The sequence below is a fragment of the Lissotriton helveticus genome, chromosome 6 (assembly GCF_964261635.1).
Source record: "Lissotriton helveticus chromosome 6, aLisHel1.1, whole genome shotgun sequence".
Lineage (NCBI taxonomy): Eukaryota > Metazoa > Chordata > Amphibia > Caudata > Salamandridae > Lissotriton > Lissotriton helveticus.
Genome location: NC_136067.1, coordinates 114,566,928 through 114,592,457, shown reverse-complemented (window position 1 = coordinate 114,592,457; position 25,530 = coordinate 114,566,928). Strand labels below are relative to the sequence as shown.

Genomic DNA, 25,530 nt, shown 5'->3' with positions numbered 1-25,530 from the left:
GCAAAACTCACACAGTGCTGCACTAATGAATAACATAGTGCGCAAAAAATACAAAACAACCTTGGACATCTCCAATGGATTCTTTTGTCAAAATATAGCACCAGAAAGCAGATATTTAACTGCATTCTCAGTAAATGGCACTAAAAAACAATTCTGTCGGTTAGCCCAGGGGTACAAGAACAGCCCGGGGGTATTCTCAGCGAGAGTAACAGAATTACTACAACTATATGATGATGAAGCATTATCTTATGTTGATGACATTTACTTAACAGATGATGACTTGGAGACTCACTTGAAAAGGGTGAACACCATAATACTTGGGTTCGCTGCGGAGGGTTACAAATTCAACTTCAAAAAATCCAGAATTGCCCATCTAAAAGTTCTATACGAAGGATATGAATTATCAAGTATAGCCTGGTTGACAATTTTTTGAGAACAAGAAGAATTGAAAAATCTACAATATGAAAAGACGTATCCTCTGCCAATCGACATTCTGCCTCTACGACATTACGCCTGTGTAATCTACACAGACGGACATGCTCAACCGTCCGTCTGGGGAGAACAAGCATACAACCCCACATGTGAGATTACAAAAGAAGTGTGGCGCGGAGGTATATTAAAACCTCTATTAACAAAATCACACTCAGTAGAAACTAATTCAGAAAAACAAACTGAAATAATCGCATTGAAAATGGCGCTAGATAATGCGGATCGCGAATTCCCGACACTTATAGTGTCAGATTCATATTACTGCGTCGAACAAGTTACTTACCTTCGGTAACGATATATCTGTAAGAAACAGTAGTTAGTATTAGATTCCTTACCTTAGAATATCCCCAGGCGTCAGTCTGGATCCGGAAACTTTTGCGTAGCAGTACCCCTGCGCGTCGGTAGGCGTCGTCTGCAGGCGTCCCCTGCGGCTCCGCGTCGTCGGCGTCGTGCGCCGTGATGACGTCGCTGGAGTATATAGACGCCGCCTCCGCGCGCTGACGTCAGTTCTTTGTACACAGCTTTTCCGCGCCAGAACACGCAGAGCCATGTGAGAACCAACACTGGTGCCATTTGAAACTAGGGCCCTGAAAGGGATGTCCTTAACCCTAGGTATCAGTTCGCAGAACGGGGAGGACGGGTGGGGCGGTAAGGAATCTAATACTAACTACTGTTTCTTACAGATATATCGTTACCGAAGGTAAGTAACTTGTTCATCTGAAAGAAACAGGTTAGTATTAGATTCCTTACCTTAGAATAGATACCCCAGCAATACCAACCCCGGTGGTGGGTCTGCGAACCAATACAACCTACACCAGAAAGTCCTGGAGGACCGAACGGCCAAAGAAGCCATCCCTCCGGACTTGACTGTCCAGGCAGTAGTGCCTCGCAAAGGTGTGCAGCGAGGCCCACGTAGCCGCCTGGCAAATGTCCTGCAAAGGGACTCCCCGGCCCAGGGCAGTAGTAGCCGCCGTAGCCCGAGTGGAATGGGCCCTCAGCCCAACAGGAGGCTCCTTCCGAGCCAAAGAGTAGCATGCTTTGATGCACAGGACGACCCACCGAGAGATGGTCCGTTTCTGTACCGCCCTTCCCTTCTTCTCACCCACGTAGCCAACAAACAGTTGGTCATCCACCCGGAACTGGCGTGTGCGATCCATATAGAATGAAAGCGCACGTTTTGGGTCCAGACGATGGAGCCGCTCTTCATCCTTTGAAGGATGCGGAGGCGGGAAGAAGGAGGGCAAGGTGATGGACTGCCCAATGTGAAAAGCAGAGACTACCTTGGGCAGGAAAGAAGGTCTAGTCCGAAGAACCACCTTATCAGGATGAACAGACAAGAAAGGAGGTTGAATAGAAAGAGCCTGGAGCTCACTCACTCTCCTGGCAGAGGTGATGGCTACCAGGAAGGCCGTCTTTAAGGTGAGAAGACGGAGAGGACAGGAATGAAGGGGCTCAAAGGGAGCGCACATCAGGAAAGTCAAAACCAAGTTCAAGTCCCACTGAGGCATCACGAACGGAGTTGGAGGATACATGTGCGTGATGCCCTTCAAGAATCTTAACACAATAGGGGACTTGAACAAAGATGGCTGATCAGGTAGCCTCAAGAAGGCGGAAAGGGCAGAAAGATAGCCCTTGATAGTGCCCAGAGCAGAGCCCTGCTGGGCAAGGGAAAGGAGGAAGAGGAGAACCTCAGACAGAGGGGCAGAAAGGGGATCCACAGCCTTTGCTGTGCACCATGCCACAAATCTGTTCCACCGGCAGGCGTATACCGACTTTGTGGAGGGACGCCTGGCTGCCAGAATAACATCACAGACTTCAGGAGGCAAGTCAAATGGCCTCAACTGTCGCCGCTCAATCTCCACGCATGGAGGTGGAGACTGGACAGGTTCGGGTGGAGGACCGTCCCCTGCTGCTGCGACAGAAGGTCCTCCTGAAGGGGCAGGCGGATCGAGGGACCGACTGTCATGCTGAGTAGCTCGGGATACCAGTATCTTCGAGCCCAGTCCGGAGCCACAAGGATAACTTGGGCCCGGTCGCGCCTGATCTTCTTCAGCACTCTGGGCAGAAGTGGTATAGGCGGAAAGGCGTACAACAGACCGCAACTCCACTCGCGCCGAAAGGCGTCGCCGAGCGAGTGCCGTCTTGGAAACTCCAACGCGCAGAACTGATGACATTGCGCGTTCTCTTCTGTGGCGAATAGATCTAACCAAGGCTCTCCCCATTGCTGAAAGAGGCCTCTCGCCACATCCGAGTTCAGACGCCATTCGTGATCCACCGAGCACCGACGGCTGAGTTCGTCCGCCCTGGCGTTCAGAGAACCTGCCAGGTGTTGAACCGTCAGAGTCACGCCCTGACGTTCCAGCCATTGCCAGAGGCGCAGAGCCTCTTGGCAAAGGGTCCACGACCCCACACCGCCCTGTTTGTTGCAGTACCACATGGCGGTGGTGTTGTCCGTGAACACCTGCACTACACTCCCGTCGACAAAGGGGAGGAATGCCTTCAGTGCTAGGCGGATCGCCCGCAGCTCCAACATGTTGATATGGAGCCGGGACTCCGCCGGAGACCAGAGGCCTCTGATCTCCGCCTCTCCCAAGTGGCCACCCCAGCCTTGGAGGGACGCGTCCGTCACAACCACGTGCTCCGGTTGGGGAAGGGAGAGGGATCTGCCCCTGACCCAATCGCGGTCCGTAAGCCACCACTGCAACTGTCTCGCAGTGCCCTCCGAGATCAGGACATGGTCGGATAGGTTGCCCTGATGCTGGGCCCACTGAAACTTCAGGTCCCACTGCAGAGCCCGCATCCGCCATCTGGCGTGATGCACCAGAAGGATGCAGGAGGCCATCAGCCCCAGAAGCCGCAGCGTCAACCTGACCGAAACCCGGGATAACGGCTGAAAGATGGGAATCAGAGCCTGAATATCCCGGACCCGCCGTTCCGGAGGATAAACCCGAAACTGCGCCGAGTCGAGAACCGCTCCGATGAAAAGGAGCTTTTGAGAGGGACACAGGTGTGATTTCGGCACATTGATGGAAAACCCCAGCTCGTGCAGGAGGTCTGCCGTCATCTGAAGGTGGTGGACGACTGTCTGGGGCGAGCCCGCCTTCAACAGCCAGTCGTCGAGGTAGGGGAAGACCGAAACCCCTAACCGGCGCAGATGAGCTGCGACCACCGCCATCACTTTCGTGAACACCCGTGGGGCGCTGGTAAGGCCGAATGGGAGCACGATAAACTGAAAGTGCTCGTGGCCTACCGTGAACCGCAGGTAACGCCGGTGGGCCGGCAGGACGGGGATGTGAAAGTACGCATCCTGCAAGTCCAACGCTACCATCCAGTCTTGTGGGTCCAGAGCAGCCAAGACCTGAGCCAAAGTCAACATCTTGAACTTCTCCTTCCGGAGGAAGCCGTTGACGTTCCGTAGATCCAAGATAGGACGCAGGCCTCCCTTGTCCTTCTTGGGTACCAGAAAGTAGTGGGAGTAGCAACCACACCCTACTTCTGGCCCAGGAACGCGCTCGATGGCCCCCTTGGCCAAGAGGGCCGTAACTTCCTCCTGCAGAAGTGTCAAGTGGTCCCCCGACACACGGTGGTTCTGCGGTGGCATGGCTGGAGGAGTGGACTCGAAGGGGAGGGCATAGCCCCTTCGGACAAGCTGCAGCACCCACCTGTCCGATGTTATCGCGCGCCAGCGGGAGTGGTGATGGCGAACCCTGCCACCCACTGGCGTCACGTGAGCCCGAAAGCTCGGACTAGGAAGGCTTGGATGCCGCAGCGGAGGGAGGCGTGGACTGACCACGACGCTGGCCTCTACCGCCACCACGGCGGAAACCACGGGCGCCACCGCGCTGGGGAGCGCTCTGCGCCGCGTGGCTGGCAGCACGTGTGGGACCTCCCCTCCCTTGGCCACGAAAGGGCCGAAACGAACCCGTCTGCTGGCGCTGGGTCGAAAGACCCAAGGACTTGGCCGTGACCCTGGAGTCCTTGAAGCGCTCCAGCGCGTGGTCCGCTTTGTCACCAAATAGGCGACTGCCATCAAATGGCATGTCCATTAGTGTATTTTGGACGTCTGGTGAGAAGTTGGCAGATCTCAGCCAGGCATGGCGACGAATCGCCACCGTAGTGGACATGGCCCGTCCCAGTGAGTCCGTGGTGTCCAGACCACAACGGATCGAGTACCGCGCCGCATCCCGGCCTTCAACAAAGGCCCGGGTGAGCTTGTCCCGCACTTCCTGGGGGCATTGCGGCAAACACTCCTCGACCGTATCCCACAGGGAGTGGGTGTAGCGGCCCAAGAGGCACGCGGTGTTACAAGACCGCAGTCCAGCGCTCAAAGAGGAAAACACTTTTTTTCCAAATTGGTCGTACCTCTTTGATTCCCGGTCGGGCGGAGCCGACGGAAATGCGGACTGTGAAGTGGAGGCCTGGATCACCAGACTCTCCGGGGAGGGATGGGTGGACAGGAAGGCAGGGTCGTCCGAGCAGGGACGGTGACGCCTGGCAACGTTCCGGTCAACCGGCGCACCAGAAGCGGGCCTGGACCAGGTGCCCAGAAGGACATCCGTCAGGGCCTCATTAAACGGCAGCAGAGGCTCCTGGGGGCATGACTGCGGTTTAAAAACTTCCGTCAGAATATTCGGTTTGACCTTCGCGACGGGAAGCTCAAGGTGTAAGGCCTTGGCAGCCCTCATCAGGACCACCGAATAGGCAGCACCCGCCTCGGACGCCACAGGGGACGGAGAGACAAACCCAGGGTTGGGCGACTCGTCCAGGCCACTGGCATCACCCAGATCACCTACCCAGTCCACATCGTACTGGCAGGCACGGGATAGAGGGTCCTCAGACCCCTCCCAACCCTCTCCATACTCCTCCTCGTCATACCCATATTCTGGGTCGACGATATAGACATCGGGGTCAACGGGCCCCATCGGCGTCGGGTCCGGCGTCGGCCGACGCCGGTCCGGCTCCGAGTCCGGAGTCGGGGAGGAAAGGGGGGTGGCGCCGCGCGGCGTCGGTGCCGGGGACCCGACGCCGGCCGGAGCCGACGGCGGAGTCGCTGCACCACGCGGGGGCGGTACCACGGGTTGGCCCACAGGAACCGACGCCGGAGAGGCCGGGAGACCAGCCGGCGACGAACCAGAGGGAACCAGCGGCGCCGGGGCTGGAGCCACCGGCGGCGCCGGGGCAGGAGCACCCGAACCGCTCGGGCCCCCAGACGGGACCGACGGGCCCGCAGGCGCCGAAGGCCCCGCCGGAGAAGACCTCGCCCTCATAGCAATGAGGAAGGCCTCGATCTCCTCACGCGACGCGCCTTCCCCAGGGACCGACAGGTGTGGGGTAGACGGCGTCGGCGACCCATGCGGGACCGCGGGGGTGGGGTCACCCGAGCCCCCGGCCGCAGCACGCGGGCGTCGGGGGGAGTCGGGGGTGCGATGGCGACGCCCCGACTTCTTGTGCTTACCTGACGAGCCGGAGGAATGGTGGCGACTCCCGGAGCGCCCATGGCGGCTCCGCGACCGTTCCCTCGACCGCTCCCTCGACCTCCGACCGGACCGGGACCGCTCTCGACGCGGGGCCGACAACCGGAGCTCGAGAAGCTTGCGGGACCGCTCCCGCCTAGCTTTTCCAGTCAAGGCCCGACAGTCGACGCAGGACTCCACGTCGTGGTCCGCGCCCAGACACCGGAGGCAGAGTCGATGGTGGTCGGTGACCGACATCATGCGGTCGCACTCGTCACAACTCTTGAAACCGGGCATCCTACCGGCACCGTAAAGATCAATCAGTTAACAAAAAACTTGGTCAAAGACCGGAGTACTGCTCTTCGGATCTGCGCTAACTGGCGCGGAAAAAAGAAGAACTGACGTCAGCGCGCGGAGGCGGCGTCTATATACTCCAGCGACGTCATCACGGCGCACGACGCCGACGACGCGGAGCCGCAGGGGACGCCTGCAGACGACGCCTACCGACGCGCAGGGGTACTGCTACGCAAAAGTTTCCGGATCCAGACTGACGCCTGGGGATATTCTAAGGTAAGGAATCTAATACTAACCTGTTTCTTTCAGATAAATCATATAACAGCGATTTGCAGACATGGATTCAGAACGGTTACAAAGATGACACAGATGCACCAATAAAGCAGAGACTGCTCTGGGAACAAATAGCTCTTTTACAAAAAGAACTACCAAAGACTCACGTGACTCACTCACTGAGTCATCAACGTGATGGCGTTCACGTTGTAGGGAATTCATTGGCTGAAACAGCCGCAGCGGCAGCCACTAAATCGGCTCCCGTAGTTCGAAAAAAGCGTACATTAAAATACATTGACGGTGAAACATTGCTGGCGGTGAAAACGTCATCAAAAGGCGACTGCTCAGCGTTACCGATCAACTATCCACTCAATTACACATACATCATAGATGCAAACTCCGTTCCTTTTGCTCGAATCCCTGGAGTGGGGGATAGAGTGATTCCAAACATGGACAGGAGAAACTTGTTAATCGCAGACGCACACATGGGCGAGGGTCTCAGACACCTTAAATTAAAATATTCTCTGGAAGAATTACAATCACGGTACTGGTGGCCAGGCATGAGCCTGCACTACACCATGTTTGTAAAAAACTGCCCAAACTGCAACAGAGATCGCAGTGGGGAGAGAAGCAGTTTAATACCTCGTCGTATCAAGGCAGATAATATTACCAGCAAAAAGAATGGCTTGCGATTAACATATACAGGCTAGTTTCCACTTATAATGTAGATCACCAGCACTCGGCTGACGTCCGGACTATTATACAAGATTTGCGAGTCTAAATGGCATATACGCTAAGAGCATGTTACGTTTGACCATTGTTTTCACTCAGGCATACCAGACTGGGGGGAAACATGGCCAAATGAGCACAGTCCAGCGGGAATCTTCTCACTTCCTTCCTGAGGGTACGGGATGGTGTAAAGAAAAAACCAAGGCAGAAAGCAATCTATAATAGAAAGGATATTAGGTTCGGGAGCTGGGTGGGTCAAACATCTAATAAGTGTCCAACGTAGTCTAAATAACTTGCCAAGAAATTCTCTGAAGGGATTCAGTCCGTACGAATTATTATTCGGAACTAGGATGTTGATCTCTGACCTTGATAGTCAGACTTCAGTGGTAATAGAAAAAACCTTTGATGTCAAAGACCGTTTGGCTATTTTGCAGGACTTAAACAAAACAAGAAAAGACCTGAGCAACATACAGTTGAAACAACAGCCAACAACCACTGAAGAATCACCACCTGTCCCAGCAAGACCTGTCTGGATTCCAAAAGTCGGGGATCTAGTCAGGGAGAAGATCGCGGTAAAGAAGGAATTTGGGCCTTCTTACAGAAAAGCAGTTCCTGTCTTGTCTGTCAACGGGACAAGATCAGTTGTACTACCGCCACTTGCTGGAAAAAAGGAGAACCGAGTTGTATCCATCGACCTGGTAAAACCACAACATGTGGCCGATAACAAACGGTAGGCCAAGTGGACTCCCAATAAGTAGCAGAACACCAAGGTTTGCTACCAGTACAGAGGTCCTAACAAAGAGGCTCATCACATTCGAAACGCCTACAGAAGAACAACAAGGACTATGCAACAATGCAATAGAACTAAGACCTCTGAAAACCCAAATAAAAACATTTAGCAGAGACACACCAATCTACAATGAAGTACCAAGTGACAATGCAAGAAACAAAAATCCTGAAGCAATTGGAACAATTGACAGAACTGCATCTGGTTACTTCATCAACTTCGATGATTCCTCTGAAGGTTTCAGTGAACCAAAGACACAGCCATCATCAAAATCCTTTAAAGACAAAGCTAAGGAACTTTTGAAACAACTGAAAGAAACATATCTGGTTTCTCCATGGATTGAATTTTGGGTGGGTTTTGGTACATTTATCCTCATACTTTGGCTCATCATGGTACTTACTTTGGGACGCTTCATTGAGGGAAAATATGCTAAAATGGACACAGCAAGTCAGAACATCAACTTGGTCCTCAGACCACACACATCTTCACACGTCGAGAAAAGAGAACTTTATTCAGAACTTTCTTCAGCCAACTTCACAGCCAATCCGATACCTGGTGGGGTAGCCTGGGACAACACTGACTATGAAATTTATGGTCCGGTCGAGATCCTGAAATATCCACACCAAATCAAGATCTCCTTGAGTGACTTTGCAAAACCAAACTCATTTGCTGATGATTGGGACTTCGAAAGTATTAACAACATGATGTCTGACTTAGTAATGTCTGCTAAATTTACAAAACATGATTATTTGCAAGGTTCTACAAATTATGATAGTATGTATTGCTATAACCATTATGGTAACCATTTCTTGCATAAATCTGCACAACCTAGAAATGTTTTAAATTATAATCAATGGGAACATTGTGCTACACCTCCAAAAGGGAGCTCTAGAACCGTTTATGACAAATATTCATATTTCTCAGGTTTTAACACAAATAATGCTGAAACATTTTATTTTAAATTGTCAAACAAGACAGGGATGAAAACCATGATAACCAACACAAAATTGATATATTCAGATTCATTCTTTGAAAAAATGAATACTTTTGGATTTGATTATTGGGACAAAAATGTTGATTTGAAAAGTGTTTGGGGTACAAAAGAATGGCAAGTACAGGGTTTAGAAGCTTTGTTTAGAGCCTGCATGATCCCAGAACAAATGATATTTTTAAATGACACTGTTCAACAAACCACCTGTCTTGGCTTAGCCAAAATCAAAGATTTAAATAACCCGTCTATTCCAAAGCCAACAATGTTTAGCAATAACTCTGATACAGATGAAGAAATAGACGTAAACCATATACTTAACCAAAACAGAACACATCCTGATTGGAAACAATGGTTGATCTGGCCTACAGATACAAATAACTGTCAAGATAGATTCCTGAATAAAACACAGGGTTTCAAAATGACCAGGCCAGACCCTAGATATCCCCAAAGACATCACCCAGGGATAATAACAACCTACAGTGTGGGCAAATTATGCCTTCAATGGCTACAGACTTCCACACTGCCTGAAATTAAGCAACACCTAACTTTACTTACTGATGGTGCTGACTTGCGTGATTTCATTCTGGGACCACGCAAACAGCGTCAAAAGCGTTTCATAGCAGCCTCTGTATATGCAGCATACAATGAGGCCTGGAAGGTTACTCAAATTGAAACAGCAGAGAGAATACGTGAAATTGATCGTATTAATTTGGAAAAATCACTTTCTGTAGTGGACAATGGGTTAATGACTCTGTCCTCCAGAATTTTTTCATTGGACAGCATTGTGTCTTCAGCAATCGATATATTATCGCAAGACTTACTGTTATTACAACATGGTCAGTCACAATTGCGTTCTATTGTACAGCTTGGCTGGACGTTACAAAATCTGCGTTCAGGCTATGTGCCTTGGCGTTTAATCAACACAACGTCACTATTCCAAATCTTTAACCTTACTGATAGACAAATCGGTATGGCGCAAAAGGGTGCTGATTATACAATCTTGAGCATTGAAAAACTAGAAAGATTACCAATGACAATGTCAGAACGACCTGTCAGTGAATGGATAATCCACGGAATAATAAATATTCCAATCTCAACCTTCAGGTTTCAATACTGCCAAAAATATATACAGGCTGGCATGTACGAGAAATTGGGAAAGGGGTACCTTAAAACAACATGGAACCTGCCCTATTCACATGCATGTGTCAGTAATAAAGGACAGAAAGTGTTTCTTAGTGGCAACAATTGTGCTATGTCACTAAGCGGCACGCTTCTGTGTAACGGTATTAGTTTGCACGGAGCCTGTGAAGGGAATTCATACAACCTTTCATGTCACCAGCAAGGCGCACCTGCAACTGAAATAGAACCATTCTTTCAAAGACTCTATAATGGGAGTTACATTCTTATTGTAGACCGCAGATGTTGTAGTCTTATGCCCGGGACTCCTTATCTAGTCACTACAACGGCGAAGGTCAAGTGCTGTGGACGTTCTTTGTTCCCCAGCTCCTTTCCAGACATGGAGGCAAGGGCATGGCCCAGTTTGAAAATTACTTCTATTCGAATAGACACTTTAAGCAGAATGAAAACAGTGCTTCTTCAGACGCCTACAAGGCTCACATCATCTAAAGAAACGTATGATCTACAAGTCGCAAGGACGACTGCAGAGATACATACATTATTATCAACTAATTCCCCCGTACATTTCGCGGAAATCCTGAGCGAAATCTTAAATATTTCTGATACCACTGGGGTCTCAAAGGTATTTAAGACAGTATTTTCGATGGCATTAACACCATTCAAAGCCATACTGGGTATTTTTCCAGATTTCGTCCATTCGATTTTTGGCGGACTTCCCCTGATCCTGGGACTAATTGCAGGAATCCTATTCCTAGTCCTTATTTTTCGTTATGGCAACCCATGTCACAGATCAAACTCTCGCGACAATGGAAGATACGATCCTAGCCATTGGATACCGGGACCGGATATCAAAAATCCTGGGACTCTCCCGGCTTAGAGACCTGAACATGACTTGGTTTCTATCATTTCGACCAATGTGGCAAAGGTGTGTTTTACCTGTACTAAGGTGTCTGCTATGCGGAGAAGAATGCGTGTTAGACACCTGTCTGACGCTACAATCGGATGCGCCGGTGGATGCAGATACACTGTTGGTTCCTACCAAGGTTCACGCTTTGTGCTGCCCTCAAAGGCTGCCAATCCTGATGACGGCATTCCTGGAATCTTCACCACTACGATTGAAGAGTAGTGAAGTTCAAGATGAAAGCAGCATCGAACAGGTACGACCTTCTGTCAGCAATGCGAATCAGAATGTCAATGGAGACAATCATGCGCATGAATGCATGGTTACACCTATTTCCGACTTAGTGGAACTTTCCCATGAAGCTGTTGACAGTTTTTTCGAAAGCCTGAATGATATGATGTTCTCTCCAGAACAGAAATAGAGACTTTTGAGTAAACTCGCACATGGCGTTCCCTGAATTCGGCCTTCAACTTTAAAAATAAAGTCACATGAACAATTTCACTCCAGCTCACGGACAGCAATTTTTTCAGCAATCCCCTAAAATATTTTTCTACATATTTTTTTCCGGGACACTGATCTTCTGCTTAAAGTAAGAAACTATTCCTAGAGAACTAAGATTTCTATTTTTAGATACTTTATAGACTTTATGGACTTTAGCTGCCCGCTGGTATGTTCACAAATATTTTATTATGTGATGAAATGGTCTCGACCTTCCTTTCTGTATAGCCATATTAAGAGCCATTTCATGTGTATTTCTCATATACCAATAAGCAATAATGCATAAAAATGCGTGTTTACTTTTGCATTTAATTCATAGCTTAAGTGCATACAATATATATGACTGCAATTTTTCAGTATATTTGAAAATTTCAAAATGCATTTATGTATTTTGGGGTGGTAAGGTATACACTATACTCTATAGTATGTTGTACTATGTTATACTATGCATAGATTAGTAAATATGACCATAGTTAGCGTGGAGTGGGTGTCGTGTATTTCTATAGGTTCTGAATCGATCCCCCTATTCCTGACCCTATTCTGGTTAAACTAACTAGCTAGTTAACTAACAGTCAGCCCATGAGGCAAGAACAGCCCCCATGATGCAGATACCGTTATCTGACGCAGTCACACTACGGCACAGGAACGTGTTATCTGATTAGGTCATAACGCTTGAGATCTAATTAGACAAGCGACATTCCTCCAGCCCCTGATAAGGCATACGACGTTCTCATAACAAATCAAACCTATGACAACCTGGATAATCCGTGCGGCCATTGTTTTGATTTCACAGAGAACTTTAGTAAAGAATGTGCTAACGAGCAAGTCGTATGACATCTTTATTGACGTATCTATGTCCATCCTTACGTCAATCTCGGCACCTTTAAGGTATAAATATTGCCGACCTTGCCCTATGCAAACACACGCGTGGTGACAAGACGGAGCAGCCACACTTGCCGAAGCCGAGAGCAGAAGCAGACCCCGCTGGCAGCAGCCCCGCCTTCCTGACGCGCTGAGAGACGCGCTGCTATCTCAAGCCGAGAGACCCAGCACCGGCGCTTCCGGGTAGCCCTCGCAGGCAGCCTGGAATATCGAGAGCAGAGAAAGAGATACCATTCCTCATTCATCCTAACTTCCAGGTACAGAACTGAATAACCCCTCACAGAGAATTCTTTAGTTATTCACTTGGCAAAAACAAACTTAACTTAAACTGTAACTTTCTATTCCCGCCCACGCATTAGACTTAGGTCAGGTACACGGGGTAGGCGTATTTAGAAACACCAGTTGAGTACGTTTAGTCAAATGTATATGTGTATGTAAATATATTTTAATCATTTTAAACATCATATGGCTCAGAAACCATATCAATGTTTTTACAGTATTATTTTATACTATTGCTTTTAATGTATGCACTTTACTTAACTATAAGTATTGCAATAATATCGATCCATTTCTCATGTATGAGAAAAGAGACTGATCAATAAATAACACCTTTTTATTGAACACGCCCGTCTCTTCCTTTTCTCTACATTCTGATGAGACTAAGAATGCACGTACTGACTGAGTAAAATAATTGCCTTGTGCTCACACGACTCTCGAGATTGACTCTTGATTAGGGAAGAGCAAAGTTGTCATGTTCTATGGTTGTCAGAAACTAAATCCCTTCTTGTCTAATCAGGGGAGGTAATTCTTTCCTGAACATTCGAGAAAGTTTCTAGCGAACTCTGAGCTACGCTGGCAAACCCAAAAATTAAGTCTAGTATCGACAGTAGTAGACCTAGTTAACGTCTGGTCTAGGCCTTTACTGCTGTAGGTATTATTCCAATGCGCAGAGCCTATTGGGAAAATAGGAACTACACTACAAGACAGTGCCTTAGTTGGGTTCAGCTGCGTTTTAGCCTCTGATGGAAAGATGTAGAGGTTGAAGACACATGAATAGCCAAACCCACAGGAAGCCCATCTCAACTTCTTTGTCCAAAATCAAGGAAGGACCCAATGTCAGTAAATAGTGTTGAAACTTCAAACTGTTCCAGCAATGGAATCTCTACCTTTGAGTTTTGTGTAGGAAGTTGGCTAAGGAGAACCTTTGGGCATTATAGGATTTACCCTTTGGGGAGAGAGTCTGTGGGTCTTCTTGCAGACCATAGCCTGGAGCAGCCTGTATAAAAACCGAGAGAGACATGGTGCTTCTTAATAACAGCATGACATCTGCTGAAAAGTCACTGCGGATCTGTGAAGAGAGCCTCCTAAAATCAGATTATGGAAAACTGCTCCTACACTACAAAGGCATTCCTGGAACCAGGGGCACACGGTGAGGGCTTTGAAATCAGGAATTCACCCAGCCTTCAGTGCTAATGCTCTACAGAATAAATTGCACCAATATATTGTGATAGATATTAGGGGGCTTCAATAGCAGAGACAGAATAGTGGCTGTGTCATGTGTTTCAATGAAAAGCAGAACTAGTTGCAGTGTGGAACCCCCACACCTTGTGAAGTCGTAACTAGAGCAGAAGCTGAATTGAATTACCCAAGTTTTAACCAAATGAAAATCCACATCTTGGCGGACTTGAGCTCTGCTACAATGATGACAAGACAAACACTGCAAATTATAAAGGACAGTGCAGAGGGGTACAATTATATATCATCAATCTCAACAGCTGGGCTGCTGTTGCCTGGTTTTCTTCTAACCTGATATTTCGACAGATAGGCTTGGGGGGAGGGGAGACATGAGCAGCTTTTTGCCTTCAGAGTCTGGCACAAAATAGTTACATTGTTTTTGATAGGGTACACTTATAGTGCCTTGTTGCTCTGGGCCTCCTCTCTACGTATATGCTTCCATTCCGTTTCCCTACGCCCTGTGGATTTATAGAGCGTCCAAGAATAGGTCTGTATGCTATTGAAGCTACCAACCCAGCTGTTTGCTTTGTTTTCTAGAATAAAACCATTGAAACCATAAACCTTTCTAAACAAACTGTCACTGCAACATTGGTGGGAACACAGCTAGGTAGAGTGATTGCTCCTCCCATCAGGCAGCTTCAAAGGTGGGATGAAGAATCCCAGGAATGATAAGCAGTCCATATTCAGAAGAGTAGAGAGCATTATAACAATTGATTCTAGGCTCATCCACACAGAATGCATTAAACACCACACTGAGAGACAGACAGACAGACAGACAGACAGACAGACACACACACACACACACACAATGAATTGGCATTCTCACTGAGAAGCAAAGTAAAATAAAATGAAAAAAGATCATAAAATTTGTGAAAATAAATTCCTGGAACGTTAATGGGTTACAAATCAAGAGTAGGCGAAGGAGAATATTAGAATATTTAAAAACAATAGATAGTGAAATTATAATTCTTCAGGAAACACATCTGTTAAAAAAAGAGTGGGAAGAAATTAGGAAAAAATTACACTCGGTCAATTCATACATTTGCACGGACCAAGATTGTGTTGTTAAGGGGGTTGCCATCCTCTTTAAAAAGTCGTTAAAAGCGAAAGTAGAGTCAATAGAAACAGACCCAAAGGGAAGGTGGACCATGGCTAAGGTGAGGATATGTGGCAATGTCTTTACAGTAGCAGGCTATTATGGTCCAAACACAGACGACCCAGTCCCTCTACCAACTCTATATTCACATCTACTCACGGTTTCATCACCCATTATCTTAGGAGGAGACTTCAATATTATACTTGACCCAAAAGTGGACCGCTCCCCTAGTGGAAGACAAGCAAGTCTGCCAAAAATGAGAGACTGGTTAGGGATGTATAAAAGGGATCTGAGTTTAGTAGACATTTGGAAAGAAAAAGGTGATAAGCAAAACAATTTTACATTCAAAAACAAAAAACTTGGAATACAATCAAGAATAGATTACTTTCTCATGGACCAAGGGCTAGTCGAAAAAACATTAAAAGTAGAGCACATTCCTGCTCATCTCTCAGATCACTCGGCGGTCCTGATTACCTTACAACTGAAGAATAGTACGGAAGGTACAAGATGGACTATGGATCGTACAATCCTTTTAGATTCCCAGATAGTCGAGCAGCTTAAAAAAGAGACAGAGTTCTTTTTTGAGGACAATAAAGATAGTGCCTCCGTACAGACAACCTGGGAGGCTTATAAAGCAATGGTTAGGGGAAAAATCCTGAGTCTGGCAGCATATAAATCAAAGGGCATTAAACAAAAAATCTATAAATTAAAAAATAACATCAAAAAACTTGATATACAAATATCTGCGGTAACATCCCCTTCTTGTAAAGAACGATTAGAAGCAGACATTGAAACAAAAAGAAAATATGACAGAAATTTTGGAAAATAAAGTTAGGGAGAGATGGGAAGCTAGCAAACTCGCCCACTGCGAGTATGGGGAAGGCTGTGGCAAGTAGCTTGCATGGAAAACCAAGACAGATCAATTTAGGAATAAAATCGCTTACATTGAACCGCGAAACCCCGCTCAAAACGGCTTAGAAGAAGCTATAATAAAACAAGAATTTTCTGCATTCTTCTCAGATCTCTACAATGAAGACTGCAAGCCCGAAATTGAAGAAATAAGAAATTTTTTAGGGGCCCAGAACCTCCCATCCTTAGCATCAGAGTTGAGAGAATAATTAAATGCAGAAATTACAACCCAAGAAGTAGAAGAAGTCTTAAAAAACCTCAAGAGAGGCAAAGCAGCAGGCCCGGACGCTATGCCGAATACATTCTACACAAAATTAAGAGATATTGGTTCTCCCTTTAACAACTTTGATGAATTTTCTCGATGCCACAAAGGCTTTTGATTTGCTAGAATGGGACTACCTGCTGGCGTTACTAGAAAGAATGGGCTTCCCCTTCAGTTTCCTCGACTGGATTCGATTATTATACCGGCAGCCCCAGGTCTCAGTGGTGCTAAATGGATCGCGCTCGGCTCCCTTCGAGATCCACCGCGGCACACGACAGGGATGCCCATTGTTCCCAGTCCTATTTGCCATAGCGATCGAGCCACTAGCGGCCAAATTACGCCACCACCACAATCACCGCTCTCTCATTTACCCGGAAGGCAGCTACTTATAACATTATATGCTGACGACATGACCCTCTACGTACATAAATCCCAGGAGAACTTGAACCCTCTGCTGCGTGAAATTACCAGATTCGGAGGGATTTCGGGCATACAAATCAATTGGTCGAAGTCAGCCCAATTCCCACTGACAGACAAAACCACGCAGTTTCCCCTAGATTACCCCCTAGTCTGGGAAGCAGAGGAGATCAAGTACTTAGGTATAACTGTGACTAGAAAACGTGACACGCTCATTGGGGCCAATTATGGGACAGTTATGGACAAACTGACGGACAATGTCACCCGATGGACACATCTTCCACTATCCATGGCGGGACGCATCTCACGAATTAAAATGGTAGTGCTACCAAAACTACTATATCTCTTCACTAATATACCATATAACCCTGGTGCGCATTTTTTCCGTACATTAAACTCGCAAATGTCGCGACTCATTTGGGGTGGGAAACAGGCCCGAATTGGCTTGAGGTCACTGATGCTCCCATACCACCAGGGCGGATTCGATGTGCCTAACTTCCGGAGATACTATGTGTGCAAGGCCACTTCGCCGCGTACTGGCTCCGTCCCCCAGCCCCTTTATGGCACACCTGGCGGTCGAAGACGGTTACATGAGGCCGATGCAGCCATCGGGCTACCTCTACTCCGAGGCCACACTTACTGATCGAGACCCAACCACTGTTGACTGCACGGTACTGGCCTGGAGACGCTTGGCGAAGGCCATGGGGACGCCGTTCCTATACTCGCCACTTATGGCCCTAGCGAACGACCCACGGCTTAGCATAACCTGCGAAGAAATTGGCCGTAAACTACTCACAAGATTGGCATTCAACACGTGGGGGGACCTATACCTACAGGGTAGCTTCCGCACATCAGCGCAATTCTTCGGCGATGAATCCCCCTCTGTCATGGATACATTCCTATATATACGACTGAGGCAGGGAGTTAGGACGGTCACCCCGACCTTTCCGGATGAACCGGATACAGTCTAACCTCTCCATTCTCTACTCCAATCTGAAACCCCTAAGCATGTGGTCTCTATGCTCTATAAGCATACACAGGTCACCCCATCCCCTCCTACCCTTACAGCTAGAAGAGATTGGGACGACGACCTAGAAGCCCCTATGTCCGATGAACAATGGGAGGACAGTTGCGCGCACACTACTGCAGTGACGGGTAACACGCGCCTCAGGCTGGTACATTAGAAATTTCTGCACAGACTCTATTACACCCCGGCCAAACTGCACCGTTTTCGTCTCCGGGATGATGACCGGTGCCTGCGTTGCAAGGCCGAAGGCGCGGACTTTCTCCACCTTGCATGGTCGTGCCGAGCGGTGGCAACGTTCTGGGATGAAGTATTTAAAGCCTTGTCTGACATGGTCGGTGTGACTGTATCACCCTGCCCGAAGATTACGCTACTTGGGCAGGCTTGCCCCGAGCTGACCGCGCACCGTAAATTTTTTGCGCTCGCCCTTCTCCTGGCAAAACGCCATGTGGCATGCCGATGGGGACGAGCACCCAAGTTCAAAGACTGGCTTACCACCATGGCCACATGGCAAGACCAACTGCACAATTACGCGGAGTTACTTCCCCACAAGTCGAGACCCAAGGACATATGGGGTCCACTTATTGCGTACCTTCTACGACTGCAAGCTGACTCTCAGCCGGACGAAGATGAGACACGACAGGAGATCGCCCCTTCAACACTAGATACAGCACCTCACACCTAATATATCATACACGCTGCTGTCTTCCCCAATACACTTACCATACCACTCATGTACGATCCTACCTGCATCACTGCACACTGTGACTCCTGTCTTATACTTCTAGACACGCGAAGCCCGCCCACGAAGCTCGGAACCTGCATTCCACTTTCAATCTGCGAGATGCACCCATGGGGCAATCCTCGTATTCTTTGCCGCCCAGCTGGTTCAACGTGTGCCCTATGACCCAATTGATGTACATGTAGCATGTAGTAATGTTAGTTGCATCTAACCTGATTCCATATCAAATCAACTGTCACAATGCAGCTAATGTGGAGGATACACGGGAGGGAGAGCAGCCAGCGATAGACCCATTCGTTTGTCGGGAATTTTTGTTTTTTTTGGTTAAGTTTAAGTTGATTTAGATGACACAACAATGGAAGAAAAAGACAAAAAGTTGTGAAACCTCAAGCATCCTATATCCTATATTCATCGTTATCTCCAGTATTTCGCAATGCTTTCTCATGCAGCTCCCAATAACCTTTACCGCAGCCGGCCCTGATGGGTTGTAGGCGGCTTGCTGTGTCAGTCTAGTATCCCCTCAGGGCGAAATGTATTTCACTGTAAATGCTGAAGCTGCCGGCCTGACTGTACAGGTTTTAGGCGATAAAGCTGTGTAACCTATACTTGTCATAATAAAGGTTTAAAAAAAAAAAAAAAAAAAAACTTTGATGAATGAAATTTTCCTGGAAAAGGGCGACTTCCCAGAGTCTTGGAACGACGCCACAATCTCCATCCTTCTAAAGCCAGGCAAAAGCCTGAAAAAATGCAAATAATACCGCCCAATCTCCATCTTGAACTGCGAATACAAGATCTTCACGCAAATTATGGCAAAGAGAATGGGTAAAATAGCAGGGCCTCTAATAAATAGCAACCAAAAGGGTTTTATAGCCGGAAGACACCTACAAGATTTAACACAACAAGAACTGTTCGGGGCTATAGACATAGCCATCAACGAAAAACTCCCTCTATCAATAATCAACATTGACGCGGCCAAAGCGTTTGATAGAGTTAACTGGATCTATCTGAACGAAGTACTAAGGAATTTCAATCTGGGGACTAATATCCAGAATATGGTGGAAAAAATCTATAGCTCTCCTAGGGCACAAATTCTAATCGACGGCAACCTCACTGCGAACATCCAGATAAAAAGAGGAACAAGACAAGGGTGCCCCCTTTCCCCCTTGCTTTTCGATTTTTATATTGAACCAATGGCAGAGTGTCTCAGAAACGAACCATCAATATCCCCCTTCTCTTTTCAAGGTTGGACCAAGAAGGTAGCACTCTATGCAGATGATCTAATGATCTTCACAAACAATTTAGGCAGGTCCCTAACTACAATAGAAGAAACTCTGTCCAGCTTTGGAAAAATCTCTGGCTATCAAATTAATCAAGCCAAGACGGAAACCATGTGCTGGAATGAACACACAACCAGTCCTTATAATAAGGATAAAATGAGATATTTAGGTATAGACCTCGTCAAAGACTGAGACAAAGTAACACAAATCAATATGCAAAGAATCGAAAGGGAAGCAAAGAAACTATTGAAAGTGTGGGGAGGACTGCCTTTGACACTACTGGGCAAGTCCAACATAATAAAAATGTAAATTTTACCGAAATTCACTTTTGCCTTTGATGCTATTCCTCTGGAATTCAATAGAGAAACAATAAAGAAAATCCAAGGAGAAATCACAAGTTTTATCTGGTCTTCAAAAAACCCTAGAATCGCCTGGAGTAAGCTAAGAAGGAAAAGAAACAAGGGGGAATTGCCAGTCCCAACCTCCTGGAGTACTGTAGAGCCTTCCAATTTAAATCAAGCAGGAAATTGCTAAGCACATTCGAAAACTACCCGCGATATCTCCAAATAATGACCAATAAAACCAGCCATTTCTTATACAAATTCGGGCATCCGAAATTCTTCAAAAAAGTTAAACTAAAGATGTTGAAGTCAGCTGCTAAATTGTGGTATTGCATAAGATGTACTCTAAATATCCCTTATTACAGTGATTTGGCCCCAATATGTGATTCACCAGGCACTTCCGAGTGTCTTAAAGACAAACTAGCGCTCCCTATAAAAGCAGCACGAATAACAGAGCGGGGGCAACTCTTGTCTCAGAAAAAAAGAATGGATTTGGATATACTATATTCAACAACAAATGCTTCCCTAGCAAAATTCAAATACTACCAGCTTTCAAGTTGGGCGAAATCTTTAAAAGAAGTTAGAGCAGGGAACATAACTTTGGAAAATGCAACGCTGAAAAAGGATGCTATTCACAAAGAAATCTCCTATTGGTACTAGGCCTTGATCTTAGCAGGGGAGGAAGAATTCCGGTTACCAGAGAGAATATGGGGGAGAGATCTGCCGACGCTGGAGTTAAATAACCAATGGCAAGTATATATGAGCAAATGCTGGTCAATTGTAACATCGGCTGCCCTAAAGAGGAACCATTTATTTACGTCTCAGAGCATACTGGACTCCGAAAAAGCTTTCCAAATTCACCGGGGCATCAGTGAAGGTCTGCCTGGAATGCGGACTGGAAAAGGCAGACGACCTCCACATGTTTCGGCAGTGCCCCCTTCTCAATGGTTTCTGGAATGATGTGGGTAAGACATTGGATGAGGTACTAGGAAGACATCTGAATGTAAGTATGGATCTAGTCATTCTTGGGGTAATAAGTTCAAATATCTTAGAAAAATTGTCAAAAACACAGGAAAACCTTTTTATACTGATATTACTGGCTAGGAGAGAGATTTGTGTGAAATGGGTCAGCCCAGTTCCCCCGCTACATAGAGAATTGTTGGTTTCAGTATTAAGAACATACAAACTAGACAAAAAGAAAACACCTAGTAGTAGTTCAAATTTTGGGATATTTGGGGAAACTATCAATTAGGAATACCTAGACAGCCTTGGGGATAATCCTATGGTTAATGTTTGATAGATGGACCGGCTCAAATCTGTTTTACCACAGTCCAATTATTATGTGTGAGCAATGGAAAGCCAGGAGAAGGCCTGCAAGAGCAGCCAGAATGGCTAGCTCACCTCCACTCAGAAAATCCTTCGACAAAGTAATGGAAATAAGGGGACCCTTCTATCTCCAAAGCTCCACAGGGGTACTGCCCAGTCCCACACACCCAGAATCATGGCAGTGAAGGCAAAGGATAAAGTTATATTGGGGCCCGACAACTCCTTACTAACTATATTGCACAAATGAGGACTTAAAAAAAAAAAAAGCAAACCTTAACATCTGAGCAGCTACCTTCTGCTGTAGCTGGAGACTTAGTACCAAAAGAAGAAGTTGCTCTGTAGGGGAAACATTAAAAACATGCATGGAATAATGGGTTGTGCATGTTTGACATCACCACTTTATTCAAACACCTCTTTGTGAATGAAAGTGGGTACCAACAAATACAAGTTTAATAAAGTTGATGACCATGACACAACATTAGCTTTAGCTGCTCAATGTGTATCATGTATATACTGAAACATGTTGATAGTGGTTTCCTCCTTCCTACTTTCCACACATTTAAAGAAGCTGTCCTAAAAGATCAAGATTACAAAATAAATCTCTTGTTGAGTAGCCAAATGTTGTGACAGGAAAAGGGTAAACCCGGAGTCACTGGGACCTGGGGGCTAGACAGTATATATTAGAGTGGTCCCAGTGTATTGGTGGCTCAAGTGTTAAACATGCATCGCAATAGTGTGGTCATTCGGCATAGAGCGAGAAAGAAAGAGATATGGAATTTCTTTCTCACTCTATGCCGTATGACCACACTATTGCGAGGCATGTTTAACACTTGAGCCGTCTGACTCACGCCGGCCAACAGCGATAGTTTATTTCACCAGTTTTACAACTAACCCCATGCCGTTCCGGACATATGCACTAGCTGGTTTCTCCTCTCCTCCTTAGATTTATTCCACGTGCCACCCCTGATTGATTCAGGCTTGACAACATTTCCATAGAATCTCGGGACTATCTTGCCCATCAGAGAAGAAATCCTTTGAAAAGATTGGACCTTTGTACTCTACATACGTACATTAGGTAAGTGATTAGCAGTCATTTTTAAATCAGATTGTGGCCTTTCTTCCATGCCTATTAGTTTGGCTAACCGTCACCTTTAACACACATGTGACGCCTCACTCCTACCCTACACTGTGCCTAGGAGAGCCACGGAGCCCCCCTGCTCCACGATTGATTTGTGAGAGACCCCCCACCCCAGCACTCATGGTAATATTAAGTAATCTTGCCCTCCGTTTTGGGACTTTGTTTTTATTTTTTCAGGTTATAGTTAGGTAATGACACACCATCCTTTTCGCTTTAAGTACCCCCAGCCCGAACCACTTCTCACTTGTCCTGAGGAAGACCCCGCAAGTTAGGTTCAAGATACCTACAAACAAAAGGGGTCAAAACGTCGACTTTAGAACACTTGCCAATACCTAATCGACAGTAATGAATAGACTGTGACCTCATGTGTTACCTGGCAAATATGTATTTAGTATGTGTACTTTGACCATCCGGTAAATGAACAATATATACCAGAATTGCTTGTGATACTTTGTCACAACCACAACCTTTCTTTACCTCCACCAACCATCTTGCACTCTCTGCCCGCCTTCTTCTCTGGGCACTACCCATGTGAATGTTGTTACCTTGTTAGGTTTCCCTACGATTTATTCTCTGCATAAGATGCTCATCTTCAATGTGATTAAATAACATTGGTTGAATATTATTGTATTTTCCCTCATTTAACACTTTAAATGTCATTTTTCTGATGTGTTTATTTTTTTCCCCTCTATGTGAAAGCCACCAATACACTGGGACCACTCTGATATATACGGACTAGACAAATGTAGCAATAATAAAACTGGTACAAAGGATATGGATCACGGTCAGGAGCCTAAAGTCTGGAATGAATCGCAGGTTCACAAAGGCGCACTTATGAATTCTGTCAACAAGAATCTTCATGCTGTAGAAATCCTGCTTCAAAGATGACTCTGCCGCCCCTAAGATATAGAAACTAGAATAAAAAAAAAGATATAATAAGAACATTAACAATTAAAAATGACTGAAAACCAAACAGTTTCTATTTTATACCTCTCACAACAATATCAGTTTGAGATTTTTTCTGGCACAATTTTTAGAACCAAAAACGCAGTTTACCTGCAGCCACACTAAGTCAGACAACAGTTTCTCATTCCTTGTAGGGTTTCAGTACTGGGTCACTTTAAAACAAATCTATCTTCTTTGCAGTAGTTTTTTCGAGTGCAGTAGCCTGCACTCGAAAAAACATTTGGCATCTGGCACAGCACTTGTTAGTAATACACATACAAGATATAATATATGGGGAGTGTCAGTATTATTTTCAAAACATTTGTACCATGTTTTTATTTTTCAGACTAAACTGCAATCCTGAAAAGGCTACCCAGTGTGAGAAAGTGGCACTATATATACTGGACCAAGATAAGGTACAGAGTGTATAGAGTCCACCAACCCCAGAGGTATAACAGAGGTTAAAGCTAGGTGTGACCTTACTCTCTAAAGTGGTAGCTTGGTCGAGCAGTAAGGCAGTACCAGAGGACAGTGTAAAGCATTTGTTGTACCCACTCAGCCAGCAAAAGGTTTCACACACTCAAAGACTAAACTCCAGGCCAATTGTTTTTATATCAAAGATATAGTTGTTTTATTTTTAGAACCAACAGGTATCAAAATATACTGTTCTCAATAGGAGAGGTCTCAGATGAGTACTTTGCAGAAAGGCAAAACATTTTGTTAACACAATTGGTACAGGGGTTGCAGTAGGCAACACAATTCTAAACACAATTTAGCATTGAGCTTAATGGGTTTTTCTATATAAATACAGCTGATTACTTTGTAGATTACTCTGGTAGTTCCAGGACTAGATCCTAGATTCAGTCCTGGGATCTAAGCTGAAAACAGTTTAGTAAAAACGTTTTTGTTATTGCAGTGATTTTTAAGGAATATAAAGCTATTTTAAAAGTTCACACGTAGAAACTTTTCAATGAAAAACTGGCAATGTTATCCAATGGGAGAAAATTCAGGATGCAGTTAAAGTACGATCTCATTACTTTTGTCATCCAGTACTGGGCTCCTAGGTCCAGCACTGGGGTCTCAACTTAAAACAGGTAAGTAATTACGTTTCAGTATTTGGTATGATTTTTTTTTAATATATTTTTATTGGCATTTTCTTAATTGCAATATGAAAACCTTCAGTAGCACAACATATTGACATATTCAGTTCAACTTCTGTATCATATTCAAATAACAGTGGTGGACATTCAGTTGGTCGCAGTATACACCAGTACACCCTAAGTAGGCTTTTTGGTTCAGCCCCGTGCTTTATAAGTCGTCTCTTCCCCCAGCATATACATGTCCATACTCTTTTTCCATTCAACCAGGGATGGAATTGTCTCCACCCCCCATGCCTTAACCATGTCACGTTTCGCCACCACCAATCCAATTGGAGTAAGATTACCTGTAGCTTGGGGAGGTCAATTTCAGTGGATATTCCTAGCAGTACAAACTGGGGATTAAGCGGAACCGTCCCTCCCAGAATATTCCCTAGTTCCTCCAACAGTGTAGCCCAGTACAGCTGGATCTTGGAGCAGTCCCATATTGTATGGAAGAATGTACCTTCCGACGATCTACAACGCAAACAATCAGGTGTCTCCGCCCTCCTTATACGATGCAGTCGTGCCCTGTCATAGTACACTCTGTGCAGGTATTTGAATTGAATCCATCTAAGCCGTGATTTAATGGCCACCTCTCGAGGATGCATCAGCGCCATTTCCCAATCTAAATCCTCCATCTCTCCCAATTCCGACTCCCATGTCGCCCGCAGCTTCTTTAACGTATCTGGCTTATTATTATTTATCATTCTGTATGTCCATGAGACCGCTTTCTCCTCTAACTCCCCCATTAGGAGTCGTCCCTCTAAGGGCGTGTATTCAGGAATGTCAGTGGTGTCTATGTGTTGCGCCCGCCATGCATGGGCCAGTTGCAGGTACTTGTAGTGTTGGGTTGCGTTCATATCATATTCAGCCTGAAGGTTGTGAGAAAGTGACCAGCTCTTTACGGTGCAGTACGTCCTTAAGTTGTGAAATGCCTAGCAGGTCCCATTGTCGGAAACCTCGCA

At 46.2% G+C, this 25,530-nt stretch overlaps 1 protein-coding gene across 5 annotated transcripts in view; it reads right to left on the bottom strand.

The window, feature by feature from the left end:
- Positions 1-25,530, bottom strand: part of LOC144762305 (exportin-5-like) — a 2,106,094-nt gene that overhangs the window by 827,820 nt on the left and 1,252,744 nt on the right. For 3 of the 5 annotated variants that reach the window (XM_078647455.1, XM_078647458.1, XM_078647457.1), the window contains exon 23: positions 23,259-23,394. In XM_078647455.1, coding sequence (XP_078503581.1) covers positions 23,259-23,394 — 136 coding nt within the window. Of the gene's footprint in view, positions 1-23,257; positions 23,395-25,530 lie in introns of all 5 variants that reach the window. The other 2 variants (XM_078647454.1, XM_078647456.1) reach the window with 1 other exon arrangement.